The 12,202-nt window shown below is 45.0% G+C and overlaps 1 protein-coding gene across 2 annotated transcripts in view; it reads left to right on the top strand.

The window, feature by feature from the left end:
• Msh2 (mutS homolog 2) overlaps positions 1–12,202 on the top strand; it is a 59,167-nt gene that overhangs the window by 9,147 nt on the left and 37,818 nt on the right. For both annotated transcript variants that reach the window (XM_039112994.2, NM_031058.2), the window contains exons 5-7: positions 2,805–2,954; positions 3,498–3,631; positions 8,220–8,419. In XM_039112994.2, coding sequence (XP_038968922.1) covers positions 2,805–2,954; positions 3,498–3,631; positions 8,220–8,419 — 484 coding nt within the window. The remainder of the gene's footprint in view (positions 1–2,804; positions 2,955–3,497; positions 3,632–8,219; positions 8,420–12,202) is intronic.

Below are 12,202 nucleotides of genomic sequence, written 5' to 3'. Positions count from 1 at the left end.
AGACAAGGTTTTATTCTATAACTCTGCTGGCCAGGAACACACTGTATAACCCAGGCTGGCCTTAAACATACAGAGATTACCTGTCTCCCGAGTTCTGGGATCAAAAGCATGTGCCCCCTTGCTTGTCAGTTAATAAGTTCTTATGGCTAGATATGGTGGCTTACTTCGGTAGTCCAAGTACTTACTGAGCAAGCTGGGGCAGGAGAATTACTAGTAAGAACAAGCCTGGGCCACAGAGTGTGTCTCATAACCAAAACAAAGAATGTTGATGCCTGCCTCCTTCCTGGTGATGTACTGGGAGATCATGTGGACAGTCTTACATGTTAATAAGTTTGACATAGGCAATTAGAATGTAGTTACTATTTAGGAAAAAGTAGGTCTGTTAAAATGAACCAGCATTATCTGAAACAGGGTTTCATGTAGCCCAGGCTGGCCTTGAGTTGGTGCTGTAGACCATGAACTTTTGATCTTGCCTTCCTATCCTGAGTCCTGGGTTTGTATAGGCCACCATGTCTGCTTGTCAAACAGATTTTATATATTATTACTTTGTGTGTGTAATTGCTGACAGAGTGGAGGTCGGAAGACAACTGAGAGTTGTCCTACACTGAGAGTTCCCTTGACTTAGTCATCAGCCGTGTGCTAAAGCAAGAACACTTCTTTACTGACTATAAGACACTAAAACATCTTGGTTCTTAAGTATATATTAAATCAGTGTTTACTATTGTTTGATGTTTTGAACTTCTTACTGTTTTAATTTTTATTATTTTATATGAATAATGTAGAATATAGATCATGTATTATTTGAGGCAGGGTTTTGCTGTGTAGCTCTGGTTGTCCTGGAACTCTGTAGACCAGGCTGGCTTCAAACTCAGAGATCCACTTTGAGATTTTCTTTCTGTCTTCATCTGCACCACAGCAGGATTCTGGTTCTGGCTTCTGACAGTGTAGATGAGTTTGTTTGTTTGTTTGTTTGTTTGTTTGTATATATAAAAGAAGTATAGGATGATTTTTTGGTCTTTTTTTTTCTATTTTGTATTTGGAGACAGGTTTTCTACTTGTTCATGTATACCATTGAAATAAATGTGCTGTGGTTTATTTATAAATGAAAGTAAATACCAATGAGCAGTATTTTAGGAGGTATAAAAAGGGCAGCCAGGGGATTGGGGATTTAGCTCAGTGGTAAAGCGCTTGCCTAGGAAGTGCAAGGCCCTGGGTTTGGTCCCCAGCTCCGAAAAAAAGAACCAAAAAAAAAAAAAAGGGCAGCCAGTGGTGGTGGTGGTGGTGGTGGCGGTGGCAGTGGCAGTGGCGGTGGCACACACCTTTAAGACCAGTACTTGGGAGGCATAGGTAGGCTGATCTCTGGAGTTGGAGTCCAGTCAGGACTACAGAACACATCTCAGTACAGCCAGGGTTGTACACAGAGAAACCCTGTCTCCAAAATCCAAAAAGAAAAAAAAAGAAGTTGTTAAAAGACTTTAGCAGGACTGAGTATATGACCTTTATTTCTTCCAGACCAGAGATTTGGAGCTTACTTATCTAAAGTCGAAGGATCAAGTTTTGTACACAGCAGTCCTTGTTCAGACAGACCCTGTCATCTTGTCACGTCTTGGTGGTTTCCTTCTATGTGTGTGCATGTCTGTCAGCATGTCAGACCAGCATGGACTGTCCTCATCCCCCAGCCGTGGGAGCTGGTAGATCAGACCTGGTCTTTGTGGAGAGTTCCTGGTGACCTCTTGCATCATGGCTGGAATCAGATGAGCTCTCATAGCCTCCTCTTTCTTTCATATCTTGCTGAAGCCGAGTTTTGAAAAGAAAAGGAAAGGAAGGGGAAGGAATAACAGCCACAATTCTACTATTTCCCAGGAGACATCTCTTAGAGAAGACAGTCTGGGTAGTGATGACTCATGCTGGGAGGCAGATCTCTGTGAGTTCAAGGCCAGCCTTGTCTACATCAATGAGTTCCAGGATAGCCAGGGTTACACAGAGAAGCCCCGTCTCAAAACCCAAAAGACAGTCTCCATGGGGACAGATTCCAGCTTTCAATACTTGTCTACTGAGATGTAAACCATCTTCCCTCTGTCTCCCACTTCTAAGCAACTGGGTTTTTCTATCTTTTTGAGACAGGATATGACTGTTCCTGTCTGGCCTGGAACCCATACTGTAGTCTAGGCTGGCTTTGAACTCACAGATCCCTCATGCCTTTGCCTCTTAATTGCTGGAAATAAAGGCTTGTACTGCCACGTGTGGTGGGTTTCACTTTGATTATACACGTATATGTATATATTAATTATCATGTGAGTGTGTGTGTGTTGTCATGAAGTTACTCCAGCCTACATATGAGGTCCCAGGGGCTCCATGTGCATGAGGCCAGGACACTTTGGGGAGCCCTTTTTGCCCTCTGTGGGTTTAGGGGTATGAAGTCATGAGGCTCAGGGAGCAGGTGCTTTGGCTACCGAGCTGTCTCACCAGTACGAGAGACACACACGAGAGACAGGTTGCACTGGGCATTGTACACTATGTAGACTGCTGTGCGTTCCAGGCTGGCCGCACTCTCGATTTGCCTCTGTTGGTCTTGCACTCACACTCGAATTCCAGGCACATGCCTCCATGCCCAGCTGGGCTTTTCCTTGTGTTTGCATTTCTAGCACCTAGTCTTGATGCTGGAGGAACCTGTTCATTACATTGTGCTTGCATTTCTAGCGCCTAGTCTTGATGCTGGAGGAACCTGTTCATTACATTGTGCTTGCATTTCTAGTGCCTAGTCTTGATGCTGGAGGAACCTGTTCATTCATTTCTACTTCTAGGTTGCAGTTTCATCGTTGTCTGCAGTGATCAAGTTCCTAGAACTCTTATCAGATGATTCGAATTTTGGGCAGTTTGAACTGGCGACTTTTGACTTCAGCCAGTACATGAAGTTAGACATGGCGGCAGTTAGAGCCCTCAACCTTTTCCAGGTAAAAAGCACAACATGGGTTAAAAATGCTGAATCATATTAAAAATATTTTTTCTTTTGCAAACAATGACTTATTTAAGGGATCTTTACTTTATAACATTATTGTAGTTAGGATAAGTTGTTTTTAACTTTCATTTTTCTAACTTCAAGTGATGCATGTCACCTCGTCCTAGTTTTTGACTAATTTCGTGTTATCATAGTAGTGCTTTAAAGTTCTGCTTTGAGTTGGGTTTAAAATTGCAGTAACTGGGGCCGGGCGAGGGGGAGGGGAGGGGAGGGAAGATGGGTGAGGATGAGAAAAAAGACAGAATTATGAGTTTAGTTGAGGGCAAAGTGTGTCTGTAATACAGATTAACAGGCTGAAATTTGGTTTTCACTTGAAATTTTTGTGAACAGTTCTCAGTTTATATTTGGAGAATAATATTCATTCTTTTTGCCCAAATTGTATTTCATGGCATATTAGTCTTTGCTGATGACTGTTTTTATTGTTTGTATGTATGTATGTATGTATGTACGTACGTACGTATTTACTTTTGTGTTCTAGGGTTCTGTTGAAGACACCACAGGCTCTCAGTCTCTGGCTGCATTATTGAATAAATGCAAAACTGCTCAAGGACAAAGGCTGGTTAGCCAGTGGATCAAACAGCCGCTCATGGATAAAAACAGGATTGAAGAGAGGTACAGCGTTTAGTGTGTGCTTCCCTGCCCCTGAGCGGTTTGTTCTCGCTGTGTGTGGGAATCAGTGCCACTTATTCTCATACACAATTTCACACTCCTTTTATTTTACTTTTGCTTAGTTTTGTTTTAGAGTCCTGGTTGATCCTGAACTTGATATTACTTGAGGATGAGAAAATAAAACAAATTATTCTTTTTTTCTTTTTTTTTTTTTTTTTTTCGGAGCTGGGGACCGAACCAGGGCCTTGCGCTTCCTAGGCAAGCGCTCTACCACTGAGCTAAATCCCCGGCCAAAACAAATTATTATGTGTGTGGTGTGTGTGTGTGTGTGTGTGTGTGTGTGTGTGTGTGTGTGTGTGTGTGTGTGTGAGAGAGAGAGAGAGAGAGAGAGAGAGAGAGAGAGAGAGAGCGAGCGAGCAGGCAGGCAGGCAGGCAGAAGCGTGAGCACATACGTGTTTACCATAAATTCGTGGCATCCATTCCTCCAGCTTCATGTAGGCTCTGGGGTCAGACTCCTCAAATAGACAGGTTTCTCAGCGAGGGCTTTTGTCCTCTGAGCCTCTCTTGCCTAACTTTGAACTTGTGATCCTTTTGCTTCCACCGCCCAGGTGCTGGGCCACCTCCCCCAGTTTATCTGGAGCCTGAAGCATTCAGGATGGAAACTCGTTCAGGATGTTGTGCTGAGCTCCGTCCCTAGCCCAGTTTATTTTCCTTGTTTTTAACAGTTATTTTTATTTATTACTTGTTGGGGGAGCATGGGCGGTGGGGGTGGGGAGCTTTAGTTCTTTCCCTTCACTGTGGGTTCTGGGTGTTGGAGTCAGGGCCTAAGGCTTTTACCTGAGGAGCTTTCTTTCCGGCCAACAACTTTAAAGATAAGACTTGTTCTTTTAGGTTTATCTACTTTATGTGTATGAATGTTTTCCTGTGTGTGTGTGTGTGTGTGTGTGTGTGTGTGTGTGTGTGTGTGTGTCTGAGGAGGTCAGAAGTGCGCATCAGACCCCTGGACTGCAGTTACAGATGGTTTTTGAGCTGCCATGTGGGTGGTAGGAACCTTACCTGGTTCTTCTGCAAGAACAGCCAAGTGCTTTTAACTGTTGGTTCAACCTTCCATCCTTTACTGTTTTTTAAAGATTTATTCATTTATTATATATAAGTACACTGTAGCTGTCTTCAGATGTACCAGAAGAGGGCATCGGATCTCTTTACAGATGGTTGTGAGCCACCATGTGGTTGCTGGGACTTGAACTCAGGACCTCTGGAAGAGCAGTCAGTGCTCTTAACCGCTGAGCCATCTCTGCAGCCCCCATCCTTTACTGGTTTTAAAGAAATGACAGATTGCTGTTGATTTTTTTTTTTTTCTTTTTTCTTATTTTCGGAGCTGGGGACCGAACCCAGGGCCTTGCGGTTGCTAGGCAAGTGCTCTACCACTGAGCTAAATCCCCAACCCCGCTGTTGATTTTTTGAGACAGGTTCTCACTATATAGCCATGGCGGGAATGGAACTTGATTTGTAAGACCAGGCTGACCTTAAATTCCTTAGATATCTTCATTCCTCTGCCTCAGAGCTGGGAGCAGAGGTGGGCGTCATCACATGGCCTTGCTCAGTTGCTTCTCCTTGAGACAAGAGATCTGGCTTTAGACCAGGCTGACAGAGACCCAGTTGCCTTTGTCTCCGAGCGCTGGGACCAGAGGTGTGCGCCAAGCCTGTCCCTGTTTGTTTTTAATAACATCTGTCTGTTTATACATGTCTGTATTGGGAACCAGGCTGATGTTAGGGCTTTCCTGGAAGCCCTGATGTTATGGAGAAGGGACCTAGTTCTTTATCTAAAACCAGGAACATGCTGGCAAGGCCAGTAATGGCCTGGGGCGTAGAGGAAGCTTCTGCCTTGGCTTCTGAGAAGCACTCGCTGCCCTCTAAAGGGCCATTGTTTTCAGTCTCGGCCTCTGTGCACTTGAGATGTCCCATGTTCCCTCTGTACAGCATTGCTTGATTAGCTCCTGATGACATCAGGAGATGCCATGCTTTTTGGAGGCTTGTGGGTTTCTTTTTTTTTTTTTTTTCTGGTTCTTTTTTTCGGAGCTGGGGACCGAACCCAGGGCCTTGTGCTTCCTAGGCAAGCGCTCTACCACTGAGCTAAATCCCCAGCCCCGGCTTGTGGGTTTCAAGACAGGGTTTCTCTGCAGCGCTGGCCATCCTAGAACTCATTCAGTAGACCAGGCTGGCCTCAAACTCAGATGCTGCCTCTGCCTCCTGAGTGCTGGGATTAAAGGGGTGTGCTGCTGCTGTCTGATGACACTGTCCTTTTTTTTTAAAGGTGTATTTATTTTACGTATGTGAGCACACTGTGGCTGTCTTCAGACACACCAGAAGAGGGCATCAGATCCCATTACAGATGGTTGTGAGCCACCATGTGGTTGCTGGGATTTGAACTCAGGACCTCTGGGAGAGCAGTCGGTGCTCTTACCGCTGAGCTATCAACTTGCATATCTTTTATGTTCTCAGCCCTGGTCTTCCCCTGCAGGGTCCTGTCACTAAAGAGTGACCTGCTGATCCAGGTTTATCTGAGTGTATGTGTGTTACATCACGTGTGTGCAGGAGCCTGGGAACATCAGAAGACGGTGTTGGGTACCTGGAACTAGTTCTCAGCAGCAGTGACCCGGTGCCCGGGTGCTGGGAGTCCAAACTCTCGACCACCGAGGCATCGCTCCAGCTCCCAAGCATGCAGGTTATCAAAACCAGACGCCGGGTTGGTGAAAGGCTCGGGGTTAAATATGGCTACTTCCAAACCTAATGAGCTAGTTCATCTGAGGGACCACATGGTAGAGGGAGAAAACTCTTTGACTTTGCCCTGTGACCTTCGTGTGTGTGCTGTGACACATCTGTAAACACACACACAGAGAAGTAAATGTAGTAACTTTTTTTTTTTTTTTTTTTTTTTGGGTTCTTTTTTTCGGAGCTGGGGACCGAACCCAGGGCCTTGCGCTTCCTAGGTAAGCGCTCTACCACTGAGCTAAATCCCCAGCCCCATGTAGTAACTTTTTAAATACCAGATACTTATGATTAATTTTCAAAGAGCCCTTTGGAATTTTAGGGATTAGCTGGCTCTTAAAAATTTATCTTGCAGCGGTTGAGGATTTAGCTCAGTGGTAGAGCGCTTGCCTAGCAAGCACAAGGCCCTGGGTTCGGTCCCCAGCTCCGAAAAAAAAAGAAAAAAAAATTTATCTTGCATTCCAGTTCAATCGTGAATTAATTCTGTATCAAATTTTGTGCAGCTGAGAAATTGAGTTTAGTATGACTGATAGGTATACTCCGTTAATGTTCTAAAATTGGGATGTTAAAGTGGCATTGTCAAGGAAACAGAAGTCTTCCTTTTACACGACTGTTATCTAGAGATATAAACTTGACACTGTAATTATTCTGAAGTGGTTTACTGAATAGACTTGTGAAACTAGCAATTTGCTAGGCTTTCCAGGATACCTGGGCCAGACACGGGAGCATTGTGATTTGCTTTGTGCTAGTGCTTTGCGTATTTTGCTTCGAGTCAGGGTGTTGCATGGCCCGGGTTGGCCTCATACCCATTTCGTTAGGCATAGACTGCCGTAAGGACCTCCTGTTCTTCCTGCCCCTGTCTCATCTCCCAGGTGCTATCTTACAAGCATGGCTTACTGTGCCTGCCTCTTGTGCCAGAGTTCTGTAGAAGATCAGTTGGATCTGTCTCTGTGTTTGGTGTTCTCTGGTCGTCCGTGTCCTCCCCCCCCCCCCCCCGGCCCCCCTTTGCCCCTTTCTCTTTCTCTTTCTGAGACAGTTTCTCCGTATAGCCCTGACTATTCTGGAACTCACTCTATGAACCAGGCTGGCCTTGAGCTCAGAGATTTCTCTGCCTCTGTTTCCTGAATACTGGGATTAAAGGGATCTATCTGCCTCCATTGCCTGACGTTGTTGCTGCTGCTCCTCCTCCTCTTCTTCAATCTCCTTCCTCCTTTTCTTCTTCTTCAGATTTATTTATTTATTTATTTATTTATTTAATGTTTGTGAGTACACTGTAGTTGTCTTCAGACACACCAGAAGAGGGCATCAGTTCCCATTACAGATGGTTGTGAGCCACCATGTGGTTGCTAGGAATTGACCTCAGGACCTCTGGAAGAGCAGTCAGTGCTCTTTTTTTTTTTTTCTTTTCTTTTTTTTGGAGCTGGGGACCGAACCCAGGGCCTTGCGCTTGCTAGGCAAGCGCTCTACCGCTGAGCTAAATCCCCAACCCCACAGTCAGTGCTCTTAACCACTGAGCCATCTCCCCAGCCCTGGTCTTTACTTTTTAAAGTTAATTTTTTTCTGTTTTTTTTTTTAAGCTAACCATGGTGAAGCCTACATGTAATGAAATTCCAGCCCCGAAGAAATTGAGGCAGTCGGGATACTGATTTGTGTGTGTTGTGGGGTGTTGCCACACTGTGGAAGTCAAGGACACTTTGAGGGGATCAGCTCCCTCCTACAGTGTGGACCTCCTGGGAACTGAACTCAGGGTGTTAAGCTTAGTGGCCAGGGCCTTCCTATTTGAGCTCTTACCACTCTAATTCTACTTTACTTTTTTCTCCAGATTAAATTTAGTGGAAGCTTTTGTTGAAGATTCAGAATTGAGGCAGAGTCTACAGGAGGATTTACTTCGCCGATTTCCAGATCTTAACCGGCTTGCCAAGAAATTTCAGAGACAAGCAGCGAATTTACAAGATTGTTACCGACTGTATCAGGGTGTGAACCAGCTTCCCAACGTCATCCAGGCTCTGGAGAAATACCAAGGTTTCGGCAGTTTTGTTTTACTTAGTCCCCACCTTTTTATTTTCTCCTCACCTCTGTTTTACTTACCATGCCAAGCATCGAAGGTGCTGTCCTTCCAGAAGTTAGGTTTAGTCCTTCTCCGTGACGACGGCTACGTTTTCTAATAGGTTCACACTGAGTCTGGCGTAGACAGTGCTCTACTAAGGGGCCAGACCTCGGGGCCAGCCTTAGGAGTGTGATCTAACCCAGCACCTTGTTTGCCATGTTCCCTGTGCCTGGCCCTGCTAGAGCCCTTCAGCAGTTCAAGGTCAGCCTAGACTGCACAACACCATGTCTCCATAGAAAGGTGCTGATGTACACAGTCCATATAGTTATCTAATAGAGTGTATGTGAGTGAAGTCATGTCCTTGACAAAGTGTCTGCATGGGCACTGTGGGGCTTCACGCCTGTAAATGGAGCGTGTGTGCCTGTGCGTACGTGTGCCCAGAGCAGCACCTATTCAGACCTCGCCTATTCAGACGCTTGCTTTCCTAGTTGCTGATGGCCAGTGACGTGTGCGTTCATCATGTTTCTTGGATCTGCTGCTCCCTCCTCAGGGTGAGGTTATAGTAGGGGCCATGTCTTTGTCTGGGTGCTGCAGATTGGACGTCGTTGCACTTGTCCTGAGAAAGTGTCTTAGCCATTGAGTCATCCATCTTTGCAGTGTCCTACTTGCAGCTTCCTCGGACCGAGTGTAAATTTATACAATTTGTATAGTTATTAAATATCTAACGTGTAAAGCATTTTCAGTTTGAACCAAACATCAACAACTCTTTTTTTTTTTGGTTCTTTTTTTTTTTTTTTCGGAGCTGGGGACCGAACCCAGGGCCTTGCGCTTCTAAGGCAAGCGCTGTGCCACTGAGCCAAATCCCCAACCCCAACAACTCTTAAATCTATTAAAACATACCCCTTAGGGGTTTGACGGTGGAGTGCTTATGTGACTGAAGAGGGTTGAGTTCTGTGTCTCAAAATAGATCTTTCAGTAATATGGGAAATTTTGGGTTTTTTTTCCAGACAAATTTAACTTTAGCTTCTTGATGACAGAATACAAATTAAATTTTGTTGTGACAATAATTTATTTTGTGTAATCTGCCAGAATGAGTACAGAAACAGGAGAGCCGCTTTTGGGAGTTAGTTCTTTCCTTCCAATGTGTGGGTCACAGGAATCGAAATCAGACAGTCATGCTTGGCAGCAAGCCCCTTACCCAGTAAGCCATTTCGTTGGCCTAAGGCACTGTTTTATAAAAGGTAACCAATGGCTAGAGACTTTAAGCACTTGGTACACAGGCCCAGGGGCTGCAGTTGGGAACTCTAGAACCCATGTATTATTTATGTTGGGTGGGGATGTTCATAGTTCCAGGTTGAGACGGGGTCCTTGCACCAACCTGGCTAGCAAGACTCATATCAGTGAGCTCTAGCTTCAATTAAGAGACCTTGCGGGGGGTGGTTGGAGGTTGGGGGGCTGGAGAGATGGCTCAGCAGTTTTTAGAGCACTGACTGCTCTTCCAGAGGTCCTGAGTTCAATTCCTAGCAACCACATGGTGGCTCACAACCATCTGTAATAGGTGGGATCTGATGTCCTCTTCTGGTGTGTCTGAAGACAGCGACAGTGTACTCATCATATATAGAATAAATATATCTTTAAAACAGAGACAGAGAGTTCCGTCAAGAGACTGCAGTGGGGAAGAGTAGTCCTTCCTGACGACAGCCTTTACTTGGATGTGCACCCACACACACCAGAGCGTACAGATAAACACCACACATGGAAAAGGTGATACTAAAGTGTTCTCACTTTTTCAAAGTGCCTTACAGAAGTATTTCTCCTCTTGTCGGTGAGATGGCTCAGAGGTGCAGGCTCGTCACCAAGCCTGGGGACTTGAGTGAGTCTTACCAGACCATGGCTCAGACCCTCACCCCATGGCAGCTGTTTTGGACTTTTCTGTTTTCTGTATCTCCCACCTTGTACAGCGAGCAGGTGTCCTTTTGTTTCCTGATAAGTCGCCCATACAGATTTAATTACTTATTATTTTCTTATTTACTCACTGATTGATTGAGTCAGTGTCGTATGAAGCCCTGGGTGGCCTGGAATTCTGTATAAGTAAGGCGGTCTCAAGCCCATAAGGATCTGCCTGGCTCTGCCTCTGAAGTGCTCAGATGCAGGCGGTGTACCAGTGTGCCCAGCTTGTGCGACCTCTGTCTTAAAATCATCTCTTTCTGTGGCTTACACATTTAAATGTTCTTGTTTGCCCTTTCCGTCACCTCCGGATCTGGTCACGAGGCATCAGATCTCTGAGTTTGAGGCCAGCCTGGTTTACATAGAAGTTCTAAGACAGTCAGTGTTGCCTAGAGAGACACTTTCTCAAAAAGCAAAGCTAACTAACTAAAACACAAGTTCTGGTCTGAATCCTTTTTGGTGTCAGTCTGTATCATCCTCTCTCTGCTCTCATTTCTTTTTTTTTTTTTCTTTTTTCTTTTTTCTTTTTTTTGGAGCTGTAGACCAAACCCAGGGCCTTGCGCTTGCTAAATCCCCAACCCCCTCTGCTCCCGTTTCTAAAAGCCTGCGTTTCCCTTCATCCTCTGTGAGCTGGCAGTTGCTAAGTTACCTGTGTTGCCAGCTGTAGCAAACGCATGTAGCCTGGGCTCATAGACTTTAAGCAGACGTCTTGTTTCGTATTTTGTTTTCCTGATTTCCTCCCATCCCCATTACTTTTGAAGAGTTCGTCACAGTTTTTTAGTGTGTTGAATTTACCGAAAAAGCCAAAACAGACTAATCTACAAAGAAAGAAAGAAAGCAAGTACAATATTTTTTGAGAGCAAAACCATGCTTTAAAAAGTACATTAACACACATTATTTTGAGAAATCACAGGTAATTTGTCATCCTGTGACATTTTTGGCTTTGATTCATTCTAGGCTTGCTTTTAGTCCAGAGAAACACTGAAAGTAAGGTGTGTTCCAGACAGCAGGGGGCAGCCACAGCATGGGAAGTACATTAGCATTGATTACATTTTTCTCTGTAAGACATAGGTACTTGCTGGCGGTTCTAACTGGGTAATGCAGCCACACAGAGTCCTCGACAAGGCATTTGTCCTTCTGAGGGAACGGGACTGCATGGCTTTAGTTGGTCCCACTGAGTGATAGAGTGGGGTGATACCTGTCCAGTCAGATCACGCTCACATCCAGAAATAGGGAATTGACAAGATGAGATTGGCCTTTATTTCTAGCTCAAAAATGCCAGAGTACAATGTAAAATAACTCTTCTGCACTTGAACGAATTTCCAGCAGATTAAAATAACTCATTCAGACATACTTCATGGTCAACTTATCCACTCAGGTACTTTGAAGTTATTATTTTATGCATATGAGTGTTTTGCTTGCATGCCTGTCTGTGCTAGGAATTGGACCTCGGCCCTCTGGAAGAGCAACCAGTGCTCTTGACCACCGAGCCATCTCTCCGGCCCCATGCAGATGGGCTTTTGATAGAGTACACTGAGTCTTAAGTTGCTTAGTGTAGCTGTTTTCACAGTATTCTGCCACTCTATAGCAGGGATGTCTTCAGTTTGTTTCTTTCCAGTCCTGACACTTCATATTTCGGTTAATTTAAGACGTTCACAATTCCTTGGGTGGTCTGTGAAATCCAGGGTCCTGATTGGGTGAACATAAGTGTCCGGGTCGATGGCCACGTTGCTTGCTTCCTCTCCTGCGCTCTCTTCCTTTAACACCGTCCTCTTAACAAATGGCCCGTCTTCCACAGGACTAAGTGGCAG

This window comes from Rattus norvegicus, chromosome 6, assembly GCF_036323735.1.
Source record: "Rattus norvegicus strain BN/NHsdMcwi chromosome 6, GRCr8, whole genome shotgun sequence".
In the NCBI taxonomy this organism is placed as follows: domain Eukaryota; kingdom Metazoa; phylum Chordata; class Mammalia; order Rodentia; family Muridae; genus Rattus; species Rattus norvegicus.
This window is presented reverse-complemented; position numbering and strand designations above follow the sequence as displayed.